General features: G+C 37.0%; 1 protein-coding gene and 1 non-coding gene across 2 annotated transcripts; both read left to right on the forward strand.

Moving 5' to 3' along the window:
- The first annotated feature begins 7,497 nt into the window (after positions 1-7,497).
- LOC130970903 (small nucleolar RNA R71) lies at positions 7,498-7,605 on the forward strand. The gene has a single exon (XR_009082149.1). It is a non-coding gene; the product is annotated as a small nucleolar RNA R71 (small nucleolar RNA).
- A 14,383-nt stretch (positions 7,606-21,988) lies between these two features.
- On the forward strand, positions 21,989-23,522 carry LOC130966733 (acyltransferase Pun1-like). Its single transcript, XM_057891560.1, has one exon. The coding sequence runs from the start codon at positions 22,059-22,061 to the stop codon at positions 23,382-23,384; it is 1,326 nt and encodes a 441-aa protein (XP_057747543.1). The 5' UTR covers positions 21,989-22,058; the 3' UTR covers positions 23,385-23,522.
- The last annotated feature ends 540 nt before the right edge of the window (positions 23,523-24,062 follow it).

The following is a 24,062-nucleotide window of genomic DNA, read 5'->3' on the forward strand; positions in this document are numbered from 1 at the left end:
TCTGGCAATGGTGGCTGCCTAGAGAAGACTCCGATACATCTACCTTGCCTGGGCAGCCAGTTCTTCTTCCCGAAAGAACTGCTTAGTGCCAGGGAGGAGTTGGGAGTCAATGAAGAACCCTACATCAAATTTCTTCTCCATAATAGAGAGAATTTTTTTCCGAGTCAGAGTTCGTTTTTCTCTTCTTGGGGTTAGTAATAATGATCACCTCACCTTCGGGTTCAATCATTATTCCCTCACTCTGCTCCGCGTTGTCGGTAGAAATGTTCTTAGTGGGTACCTCGGGAGGAGAGCGTGATTGAGCTTTGCCCTTGCCGGCTGTAGGGACCTCAGGCTCAACGGTGGGGGTCGCCAAGTTGTCATCATCATTGTTATTCTCCAGGAAGAGATGAGTCATCAAGCAGATCAAAGTTGTGTGCCTGGCAACCATCCCAACTACAAAAGAAGCAAAAAGCAAAATAAAAAGCAAAGTTAGGAAATCAGAACATAAACAGCATATGAAGTCGGAAGCAAAACAATAATGTGCAAGTCGGAAGAGCGGAAAATCGTCGGGGAGAGAATCTTACCTACACATTCACAACCGGACTCTCGTCTGTCCATTAACATATAGGGGTTAAGATTTTTAGAATTAAAAATTGCTAGTAAAACATCGACGATCTTTTGGTTCTCCCGACCTAGTCCATCATAGGTTATCTTTATCAAATAGTTGGAGCTAGCTCCGAAACTCCAATAGGTCGGTATCCGCCTTTCTCCTTCAAGGGTGAGCCAAAAAGAACGACAGCTCTGAGCCGGACTCACTTTAAAGAAGGTTTCTTTGAAACCATGGAACGAATCCTCGAAGAGACTGAAGATCCAACGGTTCTGTACATCCCGGAAGAAAAGGTACCTTTTCTTATGTTTTCCTTATCGGGAGGGGTTGCAAGCAAGAAGAAGTAGAGAAAAACGTTAACAGAAGCTGGGAGCTCCAGGTATTCGCATACCATCTCGAAACATCGGATGACAACCCAACTATTGGGGTGAAGTTGTGACGAAACAACATCGCATCGATTTAAGAAGACCATCATAAAAGGTAAGAAAGGAAGGCAAATGCTCAATGTGGTGAATATGGGCTTATACACCCACAGCCAGTTGGGAACCCGAGAAGACAATAAATTTAGTTGGGAAATACGCTCCTGGACTTCGGAAACGAATACATCATAGTTTGCCTCCTCCGGACGACCACCGCATAATGCCCCGAATTTCGGAATTCTTGTAGATCCTCCTGAGTTGTCCTGGAGGATGTGCTCTGGTGCACGAAATTGTGATCTCTTCTTTTCACAACTCAAATAATCCCTAGTAATGGCCCCAAAGACTTGGTGCTCAATACCATGGCATCACAACTTCGCACAACTAACCAGCAAGTGCACTGGGTCGTCCAAGTAATAAACCTTACGCGAGTAAGGGTCGATCCCACGGAGATTGTTGGTATGAAGCAAGCTATGGTCACCTTGTAAATCTTAGTCAGGCAGACTCAAATGGTTATGGATGATTTATGAATAAAACATAGAATAAAGATAGAGATACTTATGCAGTTCATTGGTGAGAACTTCAGATAAGCGTATGAAGATGCTTTGTCCCTTCCGTCTCTCTGCTTTCCTACTGTCTTCATCCAATCCTTCTTACTCCTTTCCATGGCAAGCTGTATGTTGGGCATCACCGTTGTCAATGGCTACAGTCCCGTCCTCTCAGTGGAAATGTTCAACGCACCCTGTCACGGCACGGCTATCCAGCTGTCGGTTCTCGATCATGTCGGAATAGAATCCAGTGATTCTTTTGCATCTGTCACTAACGCCCCACAATCGCGAGTTTGAAGCTCGTCACAGTCATTCAATCATTGAATCCTACTCAGAATACCACAGACAAGGTTTTAGACCTTCCGGATTCTCTTGAATGCCGCCATCAATTCTAGCTTATACCACGAAGATTCCGGTTAAAGAACCCAAGAGATAAACATTAGAGCCTTGTTTGCTTGTAGAACAGAAGTGGTTGTCAGTCACTTGTTCATAAGTGAGAATGATGATGAGCGTCACATAATCATCACATTCATCAAGTTCTTGAGTGCGAATGAATATCTTGGAATTAAGAACAAGCTGAATTGAATAGAAGAACAATAGTAATTGCATTAATACTCGAGGTACAGCAGAGCTCCACACCTTAATCTATGGTGTGTAGAAACTCCACCGTTGAAACTACATAAGAACAAGGTCTAGGCATGGCCGTGAGGCCAGCCCCATGATCTAAGATAGCATAAGACTAGAGATAGCTACCAAGATTTCAAATACAATAGTAAAAGGTCCTATTTATAGGGAACTAGTAGCTTAAGAATTACAAAGATGAGTAAATGACATAAAAATCCACTTTCGGGCCCACTTGGTGTGTGCTTGGGTTGAGCATTGAAGCATTTTCGTGTAGAGACTCTTCTTGGAGTAAAACGCCAGCTTTTGTGCCAGTTTGGGCGTTTAACTCCCACTTTGGTGCCAGTTCCGGCGTTTAACGCTGGGAATTCTGAAGGTGACTTTGAACGCCAGTTTGGGCCATCAAATCTTGGGCAAAGTATAGACTATCATATATTGCTGAAAAGCCCAGAATGTCTACTTTCCAACGCCGTTGAGAGCGCGCCAATTGGGCTTTTGTAGCTCCAGAAAATCCACTTCGAGTGCAGGGAGGTCAGAATCCAACAGCATCTGCAGTCCTTTTCAGTCTCTGAATCAGATTTTTGCTCAAGTCCCTCAATTTCAGCCAGAAAATACCTGAAATCACAGAAAAACACACAAACTCATAGTAAAGTCCAGAAAAATGAATTTTAACTAAAAACTAATAAAAATATACTAAAAACTAACTAAAATATACTAAAAATATACTAAAAATAATGCCAAAAAGCGTACAAATTATCCGCTCATCACAACACCAAACTTAAATTGTTGCTTGTCCCCAAGCAACTGAAAATCAAACAAGATAAAAAGAAGAGAATATGTAATGAACTTCAAAATCATCTATGAAGATCAGTATTAATTAGATGAGCGGGGCTTTAGCTTTTTACCTCTGAATAGTTTTGGCATCTCACTTTATCCTTTGAAATTCAGAATGATTGGCTTCTTTAGGAACTCAGAATCCAGATAGTGTTATTGATTCTCCTAGTTAAGTATGATGATTCTTGAACACAGCTACTTTATGAGTCTTGGCCGTGGCCCAAAGCACTCTGTCTTCCAGTATTACCACCGGATACATACATGCCACAGACACATAATTGGGTGAACCTTTTCAGATTGTGACTCAGCTTTGCTAGAGTCCCCAATTAGAGGTGTCCAGGGTTCTTAAGCACACTCTTTTTGCCTTGGATCACAACTTTATTTCTTTCTTTTTCTTTTTTTTTCTCTTTCTCCCCCTTTTTTTTCGTTTTTCTTTTTTTTTTGTATTCACTGCTTTTTTTTGCTTCAAGAATCATTTTTTTTTATGATTTTTCAGATCCTCAGTAATATGTCTCCTTTTTCATCATTCTTTCAAGAGCCAACAATTTTAACATTCATGAACCACAAATTCAAAAGACATATGCACTGTTCAAGCATACATTCAGAAAACAAAAGTATTGCCACCACATCAAAATAATTAATCTGTTATAAAATCTGAAATTCATGCAATTCTTCCCTTTTTCAATTAAGAACATTTTTCATTTAAGAAAGGTGATGGATTCATAGGGCATTCATAACTTTAAGGCATAGACACTAAGACACTAATGATCATAAGCACAAACATAGATAAACATAAGCATAAAAATTCGAAAAACAGGAAAATGAAGGATAAGGAGATTAAAGAACGGGTCCACCTTAGTGATGGCGGCTTGTTCTTCCTCTTGAAGATCTTATGGAGTGCTTCTCTAATTTCATGGAGGAGAATGGAGTGTTCTTGGTGCTCCACCCTTAGTTGTCCCATGTTGGAACTCAATTCTCCTAGGGAGGTGTTGATTTGCTCCCAATAGTTTAGTGGAGGAAAGTGCATCCCTTGAGGCATCTCAGGGATTTCATGATGAGAGGGGTCTCTCGTTTGCTCCATCCTTTTCTTAGTGATGGGCTTGTCTTCATCAATGAGGATGTCTCCCTCTATGTCAACTCCAACTGAGTAACAGAGGTGACAAATGAGATGAGGAAAGGCTAACTTTGCCAAGGTAGAGGACTTGTCCGCCACCTTATAAGTTCTTGGGCTATAACCTTATGAACTTCTACTTCTTCTCCAATCATGATGCTATGAATCATGATGGCCCGGTCTATAGTACTTCGGACGGTTGCTAGTGGGAATGATTGAGCGTTGGATAAACTCCAACCATCCCCTAGCCCGGGCTTGAGGTCATGCCTTCTCAGTTGAACCGGCTTCCCTCTTGAATCTCTCTTCCATTGGGCGCCCTCTTCACAAATGTCTGTGAGGACTTGGTCCAACCTTTGATCAAAGTTGACCCTTCTAGTGTAAGGATGTTCATCTCCTTGCATCATGGGCAAGTTGAATGCCAACCTTACATTTTCCGAACTAAAATCTAAGTATTTCCCCCGAACCATAGTAAGCCAATTCTTTGGGTCCGGGTTCACACTTTGATCATGGTTCTTGGTGATCCATGCATTGGCATAGAACTCTTGAACCATCAAGATTCCGACTTGTTGAATGGGGTTGGTCAGAACTTCCCAACCTCTTCTTCTAATCTCATGTCGGATCTCCGGATATTCACTCTTTTTGAGTTTGAAAGGGACCTCGGGGATCACCTTCTTCAAGGCCACAACTTCATAGAAGTGGTCTTGATGCACCCTTGAGATGAATCTCTCCATCTCCCATGACTCGGAGGTGGAAGCTTTTGCCTTCCCTTTCCTCTTTCTAGAGATTTCTCCGGCCTTGGATGCCATAAATGTTTATGGAAAAACAAAAAGCAATGCTTTTACCACACCAAACTTAAAAGGTTTGCTCGTCCTCGAGCAAAAGAAGAAAGAAGAGAGTAGAAGAAGAAGAAATAGAGGAGATGGAGATGGCTTTATGGTTCGGCCAAAGGGGAAGAAGTGGTGTTTAGGGTGTGTGAAAATGAGGGAGTGAAGATGGGTTTATATAGGGGTGGAGAGAGGGGTAGGGTTCGGTCATGTAAGGGTGGGTTTGGGAGGGAAAGTGGTTTGAATTTTGAATGGTAAGGTAGGTGGGGTTTTATGAAGGATGGATGTGAGTGGTGAAGAGAAAGATGGGATTTGATAGGTGAAGGGTTTTTGGGAAAGAGTGGTTGAGGTGATTGGTGAATGGGTGAAGAAGAAGAGAGAGGGTGGTGGGGTAGGTGGGGATCCTGTGGCGTCCACAGATCCTGAGGTGTCAAGAAAAAGTCATCCCTGCACCAAGTGGCGTGCAAAAATGCACCCTTTGCCAATTTTGGCATTAAACGCTGGGCTGGTGCCCATTTCTGGCATTTAACGCCAACTTCTTGCCCTTTCCTGGCGTTTAACGCCAGTCTGGTGCCCCTTTCTGGCGTTAAACGCCCAGAATGGTGCCAGACTGGGCGTTAAACGCCCAACTGCTACCCTTACTGGCGTTTAAACGCCAGCAGGATCTTCCTCCAGGGTGTGCTATTTTTCTTTATGTTTTTCATTCTGTTTTTGCTTTTTCAATTGATTTTGTGACTTCTCATGATCATCAACCTACAGAAAACATAAAATAACAAAGGAAAATAGATAAAATATAACATTGGGTTGCCTCCCAACAAGCGCTTCATTAATGTTAGTAGCTTGACAGAGGGCTCTCATGGAGCCTCACAGATACTCAGAGCAATGTTGGAACCTCCCAACACCAAACTTAGAGTTTGAATGTGGGGGTTCAACACCAAACTTAGAAGTTGGTTGTGGCCTCCCAACACCAAACTTAGAGTTTGACTGTGGGGGCTCTGTTTGACTCTGTTTTGAGAGAAGCTCTTCATGCTTCCTCTCCATGGTGACAGAGGGATATCCTTGAGCCTTAAACACAAAGGATTCTTCATTCACTTGAATGACCAATTCTCCTCTGTCCATATCAATCACAGCCTTTGCTGTGGCTAGGAAGGGTCTGCCAAAGATGATGGATTCATCCATGCACTTCTCAGTCTCTAGGACTATGAAATCAGCAGGGATGTAATGGTCTTCAATCTTCACCAGAACATCCTCTACTAGCCCATAAGCTTGTTTTCTTGAATTGTCTGCCATCTCTAGTGAGATTCTTGCAGCTTGTACCTCAAAGATCCCTAGCTTCTCCATTACAGAGAGAGGCATGAGGTTTACACTTGACCCTAAGTCACACAGAGCCTTCTTGAAGGTCATGGTGCCTATGGTACAAGGTATCAAAAACTTCCCAGGATCCTGTCTCTTTTGAGGTAATTTCTGCCTAGACAAGTCATCCAGCTCTTTGGTGAGCAAAGGAGGTTCGTTCTCCCAAGTCTCATTACCAAATAACTTGTCATTTAGCTTCACGATTGCTCCAAGGTATTTAGCAACTTGCTCTTCAGTGACATACTCATCCTCTTCAGAGGAAGAATACTCATCAGAGCTCATGAATGGCAGAAGTAAGTCTATTGGAATCTCTATGGTCTCAGTGTGAGCCTCAGATTCCCATGGCTCCTCATTAGGGAACTCATTGGAGGCCAGTGGACGTCCATTGAGGTCTTCCTCAGTGGCGTTCACTGCCTCTCCTTCCTCGCCAAATTCGGCCATGTTGATGGCCTTGCACTCTCTTTTTGGATTTTCTTCTGTATTGCTTGGAAGAGTACTAGGAGGGAGTTCAGTAATTTTCTTGCTCAGCTGTCCCACTTGTGCCTCCAAATTTCTAATGGAGGACCTTTTTTCAGTCATGAAACTTTGAGTGGTTTTGATTAGATCAGAGACCATGGTTGCTAAGTCAGAGTGGCTCTGCTTAGAATTCTCTGTCTGTTGCTGAGAAGATGATGGAAAAGGCTTGCCATTGCTAAACCTGTTTCTTCCACCATTATTATTGTTGAAACCTTGTTGAGGTCTCTGTTGATCCTTCCATGAGAAATTTGGATGATTTCTCCATGAAGAATTATAGGTGTTTCCATAGGGTTCCCCCATGTAATTCACCTCTTCCATTGAAGGGTTCTCAGGATCATAAGCTTCTCCTTCAGATGAAGCTTCCTTAGTACTGCTTGGTGCATTTTGCATTCCAGATTGACTTTGAGAAATCAAATTGACTTGCTGAGTCAATATCTTGTTCTGAGCCAATATGGCATTCAGAGTATCAATCTCAAGAACTCCTTTCTTCTGATTTGTCCCATTGTTCACAGGATTCCATTCAGAAGTGTACATGAATTTGGTTATTTGCAACCATTTCAATTAGTTCTTGAGCTTCTGTAGGCATCTTCTTCAGATGAAGAGATCCTCCAGCAGAGCTATCCAAAGACATCTTGGATAGTTCAGACAGACCATCGTAGAAAATACCTATGATGCTCCATTCAGAAAGCATATCAGAAGGACACTTTTTGATCAATTGTTTGTATCTTTCCCAAGCTTCATAGAGGGATTCTCCTTCCTTCTGTCTGAAGGTTTGGACTTTCACTCTAAGCTTACTCAATTTTTGAGGTGGAAAGAACTTTGCCAAGAAGGCATTGACTAGCTTTTCCCAAGAGTTCAGGCTTTATTTAGGTTGTGAGTCCAACCATATCCTAGCTCTGTCTCTTACAGCAAAAGGGAATAGCATAAGTCTATAGACCTCAGGGTCAACCCCATTAGTCTTGACAGTGTCACAGATTTGTAAGAATTTAGCTAAAAACTGATGAGGATCTTCCAATGGAAGTCCATGGAACTTGCAATTCTGTTGCATTAGAGAAACTAATTGAGGCTTAAGCTCAAAGTTGTTTGCTCCAATGGCAGGGATAGAGATGCTTCTCCCATAGAAGTCAGGAGTAGGTGCAGTAAAGTCACTCAGCACCTTCCTTGCATTGTTGGCATTGTTGTTGTTTTCGGTTGTCATGGGTTCTTCTTCTTTAAAGATTTCTGTTAGGTCCTCTACAGAGAGTTGTGCCTTGGCTTCTCTTAGCTTTCTGGTGCACGAAATTGTGATCTCTTCTTTTCACAACTCAAATAATCTCTAGTAATGGCCCCAAATACTTGGTGCTCAATACCATGGCATCACAACTTCGCACAACTAACCAGCAAGTGCACTGGGTCGTCCAAGTAATAAACCTTACGCGAGTAAGGGTCGATCCCACGGAGATTGTTGGTATGAAGCAAGCTATGGTCACCTTGTAAATCTTAGTCAGGCAGACTCAAATGGTTATGGATGATTTATGAATAAAACATAGAATAAAGATAGAGATACTTATGCAGTTCATTGGTGAGAACTTCAGATAAGCGTATGAAGATGCTTTGTCCCTTCCGTCTCTCTGCTTTCCTACTGTCTTCATCCAATCCTTCTTACTCCTTTCCATGGCAAGCTGTATGTTGGGCATCACCGTTGTCAATGGCTACAGTCCCGTCCTCTCAGTGGAAATGTTCAACGCACCCTGTCACGGCACGGCTATCCAGCTGTCGGTTCTCGATCATGTCGGAATAGAATCCAGTGATTCTTTTGCATCTGTCACTAACGCCCCACAATCGCGAGTTTGAAGCTCGTCACAGTCATTCAATCATTGAATCCTACTCAGAATACCACAGACAAGGTTTAGACCTTCCGGATTCTCTTGAATGCCGCCATCAATTCTAGCTTATACCACGAAGATTCCGGTTAAAGAACCCAAGAGATAAACATTAGAGCCTTGTTTGCTTGTAGAACAGAAGTGGTTGTCAGTCACTTGTTCATAAGTGAGAATGATGATGAGCGTCACATAATCATCACATTCATCAAGTTCTTGAGTGCGAATGAATATCTTGGAATTAAGAACAAGCTGAATTGAATAGAAGAACAATAGTAATTGCATTAATACTCGAGGTACAGCAGAGCTCCACACCTTAATCTATGGTGTGTAGAAACTCCACCGTTGAAACTACATAAGAACAAGGTCTAGGCATGGCCGTGAGGCCAGCCCCATGATCTAAGATAGCATAAGACTAGAGATAGCTACCAAGATTTCAAATACAATAGTAAAAGGTCCTATTTATAGGGAACTAGTAGCTTAAGAATTACAAAGATGAGTAAATGACATAAAAATCCACTTCTGGGCCCACTTGGTGTGTGCTTGGGCTGAGCATTGAAGTATTTTCGTGTAGAGACTCTTCTTGGAGTAAAACGCCAGCTTTTGTGCCAGTTTGGGCGTTTAACTCCCACTTTGGTGACAGTTCCGGCGTTTAACGCTGGGAATTCTGAAGGTGACTTTGAACGCCGGTTTGGGCCATCAAATCTTGAGCAAAGTATGAACTATCATATATTGCTGGAAAGCCCAGAATGTCTACTTTTCAACGCCGTTGAAAGCGCGCCAATTGGGCTTCTGTAGCTCCAGAAAATCCACTTCGAGTGCAAGGAGGTCAGAATCCAACAGCATCTACAGTCCTTTTCAGTCTCTGAATCAGATTTTTGCTCAAGTCCCTCAATTTCAGCCAGAAAATACCTGAAATCACAGAAAAACACACAAACTCATAGTAAAGTTCAGAAAAGTGAATTTTAACTAAAAACTAATAAAAATATACTAAAAACTAACTAAAATATACTAAAAACATACTAAAAATAATGCCAAAAAGCGTACAAATTATCCGCTCATCACAACACCAAACTTAAATTGTTGCTTGTCCCCAAGCAACTGAAAATCAAACAAGATAAAAAGAAGAGAATATGTAATGAACTCCAAAAACATCTATGAAGATCAGTATTAATTAGATGAGCGGGGCTTTAGCTTTTTGCCTCTGAATAGTTTTGACATCTCACTTTATCTTTTGAAATTCAGAATGATTGGCTTCTTTAGGAACTCAGAATCCAGATAGTGTTATTGATTCTCCTAGTTAAGTATGATGATTCTTGAACACAGCTACTTTATGAGTCTTGGCCGTGGCCCAAAGCACTCTGTCTTCCAGTATTACCACCGGATACATACATGCCACAGACACATAATTGGGTGAACCTTTTCAGATTGTGACTCAGCTTTGCTAGAGTCCCCAATTAGAGGTGTCCAGGGTTCTTAAGCACACTCTTTTTGCCTTGGATCACAACTTTATTTCTTTCTTTTTCTTTCTTTTTCTCTTTCTCCCTTTTTTTTTCGTTTTTCTTCTTTTTTTTTGTATTCACTGCTTTTTCTTGCTTCAAGAATCATTTTTTTATGATTTTTCAGATCCTCAGTAACATGTCTCCTTTTTCATCATTCTTTCAAGAGCCAATAATTTTAACATTCATGAACCACAAATTCAAAAGACATATGCACTGTTCAAGCATACATTCAGAAAACAAAAGTATTACCACCACATCAAAATAATTAATCTGTTATAAAATCTGAAATTCATGCAATTCTTCCCTTTTTCAATTAAGAACATTTTTCATTTAAGAAAGGTGATGGATTCATAGGGCATTCATAACTTTAAGGCATAGACACTAAGACACTAATGATCATAAGACACAAACATAGATAAACATAAGCATAAAAATTCAAAAAACAGGAAAATGAAGGACAAGAAAATTAAAGAACGGGTCCACCTTAGTGATGGCGGCTTGTTCTTCCTCTTGAAGATCTTATGGAGTGCTTGAGCTCCTCAATGTCTCTTCCTTGCCTTTGTTGCTCCTCTCTCATGATTCTTTGATCTTCTCTAATTTCATGGAGGAGAATGGAGTGTTCTTGGTGCTCCACCCTTAGTTGTCCCATGTTGGAACTCAATTCTCCTAGGGAGGTGTTGATTTGCTCCCAATAGTTTAGTAGAGGAAAGTGCATCCCTTGAGGCATCTCAGGGATTTCATGATGAGAGGGATCTCTCGTTTGCTCCATCCTTTTCTTAGTGATGGGCTTGTCCTCATCAATGGGGATGTCTCCCTCTATGTCAACTCCAACTGAATAACAGAGGTGACAAATGAGGACTTGAGGTCATGTCTTCTCAGTTGAACCGGCTTCCCTCTTTGAATCTCTCTTCCATTGAGCGCCCTCTTCATAAATGTCTATGAGGACTTGGTCCAACCTTTGATCAAAGTTGACCCTTTTTGAGTTTGAAAGGGACCTCGGGGATCACCTTCTTCAAGGCCACAACTTCATAGAAGTGGTCTTGATGCACCCTTGAGATGAATCTCTCCATCTCCCATGACTCGGAGGTGGAAGCTTTTGCCTTCCCTTTCCTCTTTCTAGAGGTTTCTCCGGCCTTGGATGCCATAAATGGTTATGGAAAAACAAAAAGCAATCCTTTTACCACACCAAACTTAAAAGGTTTGCTCGTCCTCGAGCAAAAGAAGAAAGAAGAGAGTAGAAGAAGAAGAAATAGAGGAGATGGAGATAGCTTTGTGGTTTGGCCAAAGGAGAAGAAGTAGTGTTTAGGGTGTGTGAAAATAATGGAGTGAAGATGGGTTTATATAGGGGTGGAGAGAGGGGTAGGGTTCGGTCTTGTAAGGGTGGGTTTGGGAGGTAAAGTGGTTTGAATTTGAATGGTGAGGTAGGTGGGGTTTAATGAAGGATGGATGTGAGTGGTGAAGAGAATAGTGGGATTTGATAGGTGAGGGGTTTTTGGGAAAGAGTGGTTGAGGTGATTGGTGAATGGGTGAAGAAGAAGAGAGAGGGTGGTGGGGTAGGTGGGGATCCTGTGGGGTCCACAGATCCTGAGGTGTCAAGAAAAAGTCATCCCTGCACCAAGTGGCGTGCAAAAATGCACCCTTTGCCAATTCTGGCGTTAAACGCCGGGCTGGTGCCCATTTCTGGCGTTTAACGCCAACTTTTTGTCTTTTCCTGGCGTTTAACGCCAGTCTGGTGCCCCTTTCTGGCGTTAAACGCCCAGAATGGTGCCAGACTGGGCGTTAAATGCCCAACTGCTACCCTTTCTGGCGTTTAAACGCCAGCAGGATCTTCCTCCAGGGTGTGCTATTTTTCTTTCTGTTTTTCATTCTGTTTTTGCTTTTTCAATTGATTTTGTGACTTCTCATGATCATCAACCTACAGAAAACATAAAATAACAAAGGAAAATAGATAAAATATAACATTGGGTTGCCTCCCAACAAGCGCTTCATTAAAGATAGCATAAGACTAGAGATAGCTACCAAGATTTCAAATACAATAGTAAAAGGTCCTATTTATAGGGAACTAGTAGCTTAAGAATTACAAAGATGAGTAAATGACATAAAAATCCACTTCCGGACCCACTTGGTGTGTGCTTGGGTTGAGCATTGAAGCATTTTCGTGTAGAGACTCTTCTTGGAGTTAAACGCCAGCTTTTGTGCCAGTTTGGGCGTTTAACTCCCACTTTGGTGCCAGTTCCGGCGTTTAACGCTGGGAATTCTGAAGGTGACTTTGAACGCCAGTTTGGGCCATCAAATCTTGGGCAAAGTATGGACTATCATATATTGCTGGAAAGCCCAGAATGTCTACTTTCCAAAGCCGTTGAGAGCGCGCCAATTGGGCTTCTGTAGCTCCAGAAAATCCACTTCGAGTACAGGGAGGTCAGAATTCAACAGCATCTGCAGTCCTTTTCAGTCTCTGAATCAGATTTTTGCTCAAGTCCCTCAATTTCAGCCAGAAAATACCTGAAATCACAGAAAAACACACAAACTCATAGTAAAGTCCAGAAAAGTGAATTTTAACTAAAAACTAATAAAAATATACTAAAAACTAACTAAAATATATTAAAAACATACTAAAAACAATGCCAAAAAGCGTACAAATTATCCGCTCATCATGCTCATCACGTCAAAAGTAACCCAAGCATAACGATATATAGGATTTTGCACCATAGGCTGCTGCGTCATACCTACAATAGGGGCACCACTTAAGTAAAAAGGGAAAGTGGAAAACTCGGAGAAAGTCAAAACTGAACTACATTTTACTACATCACTATCCTATGCTATTCCACATAATTTCACGCCTAAATCCAGAAAGAAAATCACCTATGGTACCCTCACTAAGAGCTAACTAACAATGGCAAGTTCAATTCAAGAAAGTAGTAATCAAACGCAACAAATAACGACGAAAGAATTATTAAAATGAACAAAATGAGCACAAAGATTCACTTACCAGTAGGTAAAGCAAAAGGAAGCAATGGAGTGGGAGCAGATGCAGTGAAACACACAGCAAGCAGAAGGTGAAGTGATAGTTGAGAAGTAGTAGTTATGGGAGAAAATGAAAAAGGAGAATGAGAAGTGAGAGAGATGTGAGAAAGATATGAATGTTTGGATGGTAACCGTTGAAGGGGAGCGCGAAAAGGTAAGGGTAAAATGGACTTTTTCCTCCGCTTTCAAATCAGTCATAAAGAACATTTTAATGCCTCAGGAACAGAAACCGAAACAACACTCCAAGCAATAGTTGGGGGCAACTCACGTGCACTCAAGACATGTCCCACAGGTGGGTCACGAGCAGAGAGAGACTGTTACACGAGAAGATTCTTGCAGGTGGCTCCACCGCCGATCCATATTGTGACTTTCTCGCAAAGCTCACGTCTAGGTTCAGATACTTTTTTCTTTCTAGTAGTTATTCTCAACCCAACACTAATTTATTCATATTTTTGTCATAATTTCTTCAAATTTTTTGGCTCTTTCTTTTTTTTTGGTTGGTGGATTGGACAACCCCCAATTTTAGGTACACAACACACCCACACACTCTTCACATATTTTCACAAATTTTTTTAATTGCATTCTCTAGAGTTTGAACCCTAAACCTTAAGATGAGGAGGGGGAAAAATGCCACTAGAGCCAAGGCTCATTGGCTCTTTCTTTTAAGTGAGTCGTTGTGTGTGACTATGTTATCACGTGGGCTCTTATCAAGAATGGGCTTATAATCCATGGACCCTAATATTTTTGCGCGCGTACATTTGTCAACGTTGCCTTTCAATGGAAAACAAAAGTGAACATTCATATTGGTTCTTAAAATTTCGCTCACCTCTCAAAGTAATCTTCAAATTTTAATTTTCTTCACCGTCTCTACTCTTTTAAATTCCGATTCATGTATTTTAATTGACGTTGATGATGAATAGGGTAAAATTAGATTTAGATTCTATCTTAATTTTATTTGTAAATTTAATTTTTTTAATTTAATTTATTTTATTTACAAATTAAAATTTTTTTAATTTTAATCATATCCGTATTTTAAAGTTAAATATTCGATCCAACTTACGACAAATCAATTTTTTTAATTAAATATAATATTTAATCATTTCATATTTTATAAACATACTAATCAAATAAAAAATATAAAATTAAGTCTATATTAAAAATAAAAAAACAATATTATGATAAAAATTATTTTTAAATTACAAAAAAAAGATATGTGAATTCAATTTCTATCGATTTCATTATAAATGTATAATAATTTTTACTTACATATTATAATATATCACGAGTGTGAATTAGATTAAGCATAAACCCACACCCAAATCCTACTCATAGCTCAACCTGCTTCATTCTTAATTCGATTTGTTGCTAATTAGGTTATTATTAACCCTACCCAAATAAATCAAATCGAATTAAATTATGTAGATAACATTTGCATTGCCAACCCCAATTTTACCCTTGTCCCCCCATCTAGTTATGTTTCCACGCAATCTTACTTTCATCTCCTATGTTTTATTTTTCATTCCTTCTAATAAAATTTTTCCCTTCAACTCTACTCCTCCACACCCAAGTCTTTCATTTTCCTCCAGCATCCCAAAAGTTAACAGATTAGTAATACATCGCTTTTAGCTCTTTTGCCTAATTTATAATACTTTAATTAATTGGATTCAAGTTTTAAAGTTATAATACTTTAATTAATTAGATTCAAAATTTTTAATTAAATTAACAAATAATGCTGAATGAAAAATATCTCAATTATAGTAGTTCAATTCATTATAATAACCCAACTTAACAATATTAGAGGCCTTCTTCTAATATAAACTAAAGAAAAAAGTTCGGATATTTTCAACAGATAGAATTTTGAAATAATAATTTTGAAATCATAAAAAAAAATTTAAAAATGAAGAAAAAATTTCTCTCTCAAATAAGTCGGAAAGAAAGCTAATGTTATTTTCTAGAATTAAAAAGTATGATAAACTAAAAAAATAAAAAAATATTAGAAAAAAAAGAAGAAAATCGAACTCCCAACTTATCAATTGATAAACCTTCATAAAGTCCCATGAATTCAGGTGAAGCTTAGAAGGGACAACTTTGTTGATAGAAAAGACTTTCAGTTTCAAACTCGGAAAAAGAAAGTGATATCCCCAATCTAATAAACAAGTAGTCATACATAAAAAAAACTTTTCAAGTTACGGAGAAAACAATTTCTATCTTCTGGTCGGAGGTTACTATTTCATACTTCCTCTCGTCCTCCTGGGTCCTATAAATCCTATGTTGTAAACGAATTTTTTTTTACATATTCATTATCAACTATGGGGACGGCAAAAAGGACAATAGTATCTACCTAATCTAAATAAGGAGAAACCTTAGAAGACATGCTGAGAACAACTAAATTAGACATAAAGGACCTACAAAGTAAAATAAAGCTATGTCATCACAAAAACTAAAGAGCTGCAATTCAAGCACAAAAAACTAACATCAAAATATTTAAAAAAGTCAGAATCTATTGAAAACAGACATGGGTCCAAATTTTCAAGACAAAATAGAAATAAAGAATTCAACCTACTCTACCAGAATGCAAAATCATGCCATTACTTAAGAGAAAAATGGTATCATTTGGGGATAAGATAACAATTCCATAATTCAACACAAACTCAAAATTTACAAAAATTCTCAAATTCCCATAACAACACTAAAGTGACCAAAAGATTATTATGGTAGTAAGCAAGAAAAATTTCTAACAAGAAGCCACATCTCTACAAAAAACCATAGTTTTGGAAAGGCTCTTTCTTACAAAAATATCAAAGCAACATTTTTGAAAAGACCCAATATTTTTTTCATCAACAAACATTATCTAGCCACAAAAAGAAGAAAATCCAACGTTGATGAAGAGCAAGAAGAAAAAACGCATGCGACAATAAAATAAATGGACAATCCCAAAATATTTCTCGCAACACAAACAAAATCTCAAAGAAAAATTTTAAGGTAGAGAAGCCTTGAAGAAAATGAGTAATGATGAGGGAGAAGAAGAAAGTATATATGGAGAAAAGTGAAATAGAAGTGCAGAAGATGAAACCAAAAAGAGAAAAGAGAAAGTGATTATGCTTATATATAGTCACTAGGGATAAAATGGTACATTTATCCTTTAATGACAGACATAGTTAGGTAATTGAAAAGACGTACGAACGATTATGAAAAGATGTAACATTTAAATTTAAAAACACGTCGAGTACCCGACCTGACTGTAAGAAAGATGGTATACCTGACATAATGCAATGAAAATTACAAGAAATCAAAGTCCGACTTGAAAAATGCCTGAGCTCGAACCAATGAAGCTCGATCTCAAACAAAGATACTGCTTATACCTTGACCCATGACTTAACCAGGCCCAAAATGAATAAGACCCAATCAACAGATGTTAACTGATCAACACCTATCCGACCTCATAGAGGTCGGATGCAAGAACATGAGTTCAACCTTACTTATCTAAATAAGTAATCAACTCTTACTTTTTTTCTTACTCATCTAAAAATGAGATCTTAATAACCTATCTAACAAAAAGGAGTACCGAACCCATCATCAAAGGTGAGACTACTCAAAAAATAGTTATTGACTTTACATCTATACTTATAAATATCCTGACAGTCTCATGTATTTTTCGAACTCTAATTTACTAAAAACCTGTCTAAAATCCTTGCCAACTTAAGTATCAAAGTGCCTTGCAGGTACCACACTCCCACCCCCTCACGAGGAACTCAGACGACTTCATCCCTGCAGGAAAAGACATCAGATTTTTCATCTAAAGGTGTTTGGACCACACGTTCAGACCCAAATCATCTTAGTTCTAAATAACTCTTGGAACATTAACAAATACTACTCAATAAAAAAAAATGACAAATCAATCATTGACTTTTTAGTTCGTATATATTTAAGTTCCTAAGAATTTAAAATACATTTAAATTTCTGATCTCTTCAAAATCTGGACATATCGATTATTGAGTCTAATTTGTCCAATTTTAAAAACTCTCTCACGTGTGCATCCGTATCAACCAGGTCAGTACAATGGGAGTCACGTTTGATTTTTTCGTTGAGTCTGACTGATCCAAGTGAACATGAGGGATCGATATGTCCAAATTTTAAAAATGTCAAGGATTTAAATATATTTTCAAATCTTTAAAAACTTAAATGTCTACATATCAAAAGGCCAAAGACCTATTTATCTTTTTTTCAAAAAAAAAATAAAATCAAAATCACAGTAATTCACTTTAATAACCCAACTTATGTTATTTTCTAAATTTCTTTTCCAAAACAATTCACATCCCAACATTATTTTTGTCCGAAAACGTGGTTAGACCGTTTGCAACAAAATCGAACGGGTGTTCTCATAAGTTTGATTAGTTTAATCAATAAGAAGCAAATTAAACAGGTATAATTAGATTACTGAACAGATAATATGGTCCCTTGAAAAGATGTTTCCAACATCCGCGTGTGAGTGGAGTGTGGAGTCCATTTCGGTGGACGGGTAACTACTGACTAGTAATAAATTAATACTTTACTCCGACTGCATGCATAGCGAGGAACCTTTTTTTTTATTCGAATTAAGATCTGATACACAGTTGTTTATTAGGGAAAATCCAAGGAGCATAGCGAGGAACCTTTTTTTTTTCGAATTAAGATCTGATACACAGTTGGTTATTAGGGAAAATCCAAGGAGCATACAACTATGCAAGCATACAAGTGATACAACACATGGGTTGAGAAGAATTCAATGATTGATAATTCTAAATTCATTTTAATTATTTTCTTAAAGTCTAAATGAATAAAAATTTAAAATATTTTAAAATTTTTAATGAAAACAAATTTATTTATTAAAAAAATTAAATATAATTAGTAACAATAAAAATTCATAATATATATTTTTATTTTAATGTTGTTGGATCCCTTTTTTTTTCTCTCTCTCTCAAACGTATAGGGCGTGGCTTATATTATATGAATATGTTATTTCTATTTGTATGTGGGCATTTTTGTAAATGAATTATTTAAATTATAGTAATACTTCAAATTAGCTTTTTTTTAGTTGAAATACTTTATTTCTAAAATTTTAATTATCAAGTAATTATATTGTATACACTACTTTTTTATACATTTTTATCATAGTCAAACTCCAATCCCTTAATGCGTTTCCACAACAATACTTTTCGATTAAAATAGTAAATAATATTATATACACTATTTTTATTATATTTTTTTATATAATTTTACTTTTCATATTATAAATGATTAACAAAAGGTTAAGAGAATGGAATATATATCTTTTATATATAGCATAAAAAATAGAATTTAATTTTGATATACTGTCAGTATAAATAATTTTATACATACATTTAATTACGTAATATTATATTATTAAAAATAACTATATTTTATATTGATCGCACAAATAGTCATCCAAAAAAATGAATATAATTATAGAACTATATAAAATATTTTACATTGTCAATATATTAAAATTAAACTCTAATATATATATATATATATATATATATATATATATATATATATATATATTAATAACTTGTATATATAAAATTAGAAGTGACAAAACAGACTACTTGTATCCCCAAGGCCGCCGGACATGCATTTGAAGAAGATTGGGGTGCTGTTTTTTTTCTGTCTCAAAGATGATAGTAGTGTGCGTTTCAAACTAAATGTCCACTATAAACATATGCATATCATTCTAAAGTTTTGGACGTTAGTTTTTTAATGCAACTAGAACTACCTTATTTGGATCTCTATAACTCAAGTTGTGACCATTTGAGTATGAAGAGATCAGGACTGATGATAACGTGCATGCAATTTGGATGTTTGGGTATTTTTAGGGTACGATTTTAATTCTTCAGGCCACGCTTTTGCTGTACTTACTTGTACTTTTCTTATAATTTTTTTTTAATTCGTGCTTATTTTTTAGCCAAATACTCGAAACACTATCCCAACTATAAATATTTGATTATTTATGAAATTCTATTAGAAAATATAAGAAATTTAATTAAAACCTAAGAAAATAAATAAAAAAGAATTTTAAAAATTGCTTAAGACGACGTGTTATCATTATTTTTTTATTTTTAAAAGATATTTGTATTGTAATTACTTTTTTTTCCTCGCAATATCAATTTCAGTTATGATCTTTCTCCACTTAACCACCGTGGTGAATGAATTTTTCAAAAATAAATTTATTAATAAAATGGTCGTATTATCTCAAAATAAAATAATTAAGAGTCAAAGTGTCTCTTTTTTATTGTAAGAGATCGACTTATCCTTTGTGAAAATATCTAAATATATATAATAATTTTAACTTAATTTTAAATTTAACAAACAATTTTAAAACCACAATAAATTTCAATACAATATAAACAAGAATAAAAATAGAAATTTTTGATAAATACCAAATAATAATTTTAGTTAAAAAAACAAGTTAAATTGCGGCACATTTTAAAGAGAGAGCACGCGCACATACATATATATATTGATTATGTTATGTGTATATTAAAATTAGCCACAAAAATCAGTTATCAATATAAAATACATGTTAAAATATAAATACATATTAAAAATAAATTAAACCACATATATATACACACGAATATATAGAATGACAAAATAAAATAAATAAAGAGAACAATAAAAGGTATAAAAATAAAAACAAAAGAGGTCTGTTCCAAAATATTAATTTTTAACTTATTTGCGTAGTCTCATCCTCTTTTGTTATAAAAAAAAATGTTACATATATGTTAGAATATATTAGAATAAATTAGTATTCATTAGAATTATTTAACATATATTATATTTTTATTATATAGATTTTCTTAACACTTATAAATATCTTTTTATATTATATTATTTTATATAATCTAAATAAACACAAATCTTTTTTTCCTGTTCTCTCTTATCTTTCTAACATGGTATTAGAACCATAATATCCTCCTTAAAGATGATAGATTTTTTTTGTGAAATCACCGTATTTTTTTCACACTTTTTCTTTATGTTATTTTTTCTTATTTTTTGTCATTTCTTTGATACTTTTTCATCTCACCGATTAGCCTATCTTCTCTATCTTGTGTCTTTCCGACTCTAATAAATCAAACACCATTGTCATCTGTTGTTTACCTATTCTCATAGAGAAACTATATATTTTTCGTCACCAGTTCGTCATCTTCTAACATTTTACCATCTTTTCACAGTTTGCCATCTTTTTTGCAGCTTCGTCTGCGCTTTTCTTGTGGTAGTTCCGTCTATAGTTCTTTGTGGCAGTTTCATCTGCGTTTCGTCTGCATTTTCTTGTGGTAGTTCCGTCTGCACTTCCTTCCAACAGTTTCATCTGTGCTTCTTTCCGGCAGTTCCGTCTGTATTTTCTCCCGGCAGTTCCATTTGTATCCATTCCATCAATTTGTGCAGTTTTTTTTATTTCGTTATTTTAAATAAGTTTTAAACTCAAGTTGTCACTTGAGTTTGAGGGAAGATGTTAGAATATATTAGGATCAATTAGCATTTATTATAATTATTTAGCATATATTTTGTCTTTATTATATCGATTCACTTAGCACTTATAAATACACTTTTATATTGTATCATTTCACACAATCTAAATAGACATAGATCCTTTCTCTACTGTTCTCTCTTATCTTTCTAACAACATATAATTTTTTATACATGTTCAAAAGTATTTTTCCTCTTTCGAGCTTAGAAGTTATTTGAATAAAATTGTAGAGAGTAGGTTGGAGACACGATGTTGTCATCATCCTCCTATTCCGAGTTCCTAATATCTCGAGTTCGTCATTTCCAATGATGGGGATATTTTTGTAAGGACTCCGACACTCAAGTTAGCATAGGTCGTAAAAAGAACTAAGTTAGATATTATACCTGAGTGTGCATATTTAGAATAGCACATATACTATGAGGTTATGATGTTACAAGTTTCTCTTATGTGGATTGTTCTTTTCATGAGCAACTCTCAAGTCTCATCATAATAAGATGTTTGATGTCTTATTGTGGTCTTCTTCATATGATGTTTTTAGACCTATATATAGTCAATGTTATAACATTCGCCTTTAATAGTAGAAGGTATAATTATTCTATTGGTCCTTATAGTTTCATGAAATTTTCAATTAGGTCCTTATACTTTTTTTTCTTTTAATTGGGTCCCTGCACCAATTTTTTTTTTAATTGAGTCCATATACTTTTTTTTTCCTTTTATTCGAGTCCCTACACTAATTTTTTTTAATTGGTTCCCTATACAATTAAGTCAATTACTACCAAGAGAGACATAATTGAAAAAAAATTTGATGCAGAGACCCAATTAAAAAGAAAAAAAGCATACGGACCTAATTAAAAATTTTACAAAACTATAAGAGCAACAGAATAATTAAACCATAGTAAAATAATAGTTACAATGTAACAATTAACCTCGTAAAATTGAATTATTAAGTAATAGAATGAAATATGAAGAATTAATGTCCTTTTTAAAATACGAGAAAATATTTAATTATCAAATTGGTTTTTTAAAAGTTCTTATATTCTTAATTCAATTCTTTAATATTGGACTTATAGAAATATTTCAAAACAAAACATATTTCACTTTTATGTTAAAAATGATCGGTAAGAAGTAAGAATTCATAAAATATAAAATTAAAGATGTACAAGAGAAATTAAAAAATAAATAAATAATGCAAATATGATTTCTTATTAACAAAAAAAAAATGGGGTACTAACCCTCCTAATGACCCGCTATATAAAACCATGTAATATGAGAAGCAGGTTGGTTGTGAGTAAACAGAGAAGCAATCACCCTTTCTTTAATAGTAGAAGCCATGGAAATGGAGTTAATATACAAAGAAACCATGAAACCAAGTTCAGGCACTCCTCCACACCTAAAAACTTACCCTCTCTCCTTCTTGGATGTGACAACTCCTGCCCAATACATGCCGATGATTTACTTTTACCATCCAAAACAAATTGAAAACCAAGAATCCAAGTTAGCCCTCCTCAAGAAATCCTTACCCGAAGCTCTCTCAATGTACTACCCAATTGCAGGCAGGTTCAAAGGTAGACTCGCCATTGACTGCAACGACCAAGGAGTGCCATTGCTCGTCACAAAACTCAAATGCCATCTCTCTCACTTTCTCAACAACCCAATCCAGCCTAATCTGCTTCCTCTGTTTCCAGACAATTTGGCCTGGACAAATATGAACAATCCAGACCACGATCCCATCATGGCCATTCAAATCAACTGCTTCCATTGCGGCGGAATTGCAATTGCAGTCTGCGTCACTCACAAGCTCGGCGACATTTCCACTCTCATCAACTTCGTCAACGACTGGGCCGCCATCACCAACCACTACCAACATCAGAACCACCCACTACCCTCTCCGCCCTTACTGGACGCCGGAGTGTCCGTTTTTCCTCAAGGAGACCTGCCGGTTTACCAAGAAAAACCCTACTTCGGTCTCCCGAAATCGGTCTGCAAGAGGTTCGTGTTCGAAGCTTCGAAGATCGAAGCCCTTAAAGCCACGGCTGCACCGATTCTTCCGACAAGGTTTGAAGCGGTGGCAGCACTGATTTGCAAGTGTGCGGCTTCTGCACTGGGGTTAAGCCCTAACTCGCCGTTGTTAAGCACCGTTACGGTGAATCTCCGCAAGAGGATCGATCCTCCTGTTCCCAGCAAAACCTTAGGGAACATGATAACGTTCTTCCTGTTTTGCGCCTCTAAGACGGATCAGCTCCCGGAGTTGGTAAGCAAGATGAAACAGGGGATGGTTGGTAGTGAGATGCAGTTGAAGAAGTATGGAGGAAAATATAGGGACTTGGATTTCATCGGCGAGATACTCAAACGAGACTCGGAGGCTCCCAGGGATTTGAAGTTCGAATTGATGACACTTTCCAGTTGGTGCAGGTTTTCAACGTACGAGGCGGATTTTGGGTGGGGGAAACCGGTGTGGATAGCGTCCATTTCGAATTTCAAGAACGGTGTGGTTTTTATGGATGCGAGAGATGGGAAAGGGATGGAAGTGCTTGTGAACATGGAAGAGCAGCACATGGCAAGGTTTGAGTGTAACCAAGACCTGCTTCAATATGCTTCTGTTGAACCTTCCGTTCAGCTCTACCACCAAGATGATCTTTCAACTTTCAACGTCTAAAATCGGAAATATTTGTCTCTTTTATGTCTTCTTCTTTGAGTTTTTCTTTAGAAATTCTACTCTCTGTTTTTCATTTTAGAATGGTGCATGCTATTATTGTATCAATAATACTATATGACAAGCGTAGTTTATTGTTTTTATTCATGATTAAGAGTTAAATTTTAAAATAATCTCTGAATTTGCACTCGAATTTTAAAGTAATATCTGAATTTAATAATTACTCAAATTTATCTCCAAAATTTTTTTTTGAGACTCATAATAGTCTCTCAAATAATTTTCGTCCATTCTTACCATTGAAAAAGTCTGAAACGACGTCGTTTTGTATATAAAGAAAATCCTTTTGAGTCCCCTTCCCCAACCCTACTCTCTCACACTCAGCACTCAACACTACTCTAGCTTTCCTCAACCCTCTCTATAGCCACCTCTCGCCGGTCTCCATCTCGAAAACACACCCAACCAGATAGAACTTTAGTTACAACCCGGTATCACATCCCTCTGCTTCAGATGAACTTAGGCACTGCTCCTTGGTTAATGGTGAGGCGTTGTGATGATATTTAAAGCTCCGCCGGCCGCTACTGTTATCTCCTCCTCCACTCTGACCTCACAATTTGACCATTGTCCTTGGTCTCGTCATGTTTCTTTTGCATTGCCCTCCTTCCCTCTACTACATGGATCTCC

This window comes from Arachis stenosperma, chromosome 3 (assembly GCF_014773155.1).
Source record: "Arachis stenosperma cultivar V10309 chromosome 3, arast.V10309.gnm1.PFL2, whole genome shotgun sequence".
Lineage (NCBI taxonomy): Eukaryota > Viridiplantae > Streptophyta > Magnoliopsida > Fabales > Fabaceae > Arachis > Arachis stenosperma.

Coding starts and splice junctions, on each gene's coding strand:
- LOC130966733 (XM_057891560.1), top strand. CDS start 22,059: ATGGAAATGGAGTTAATATACAAAGAAACCATGAAACCAAGTTCAGGC.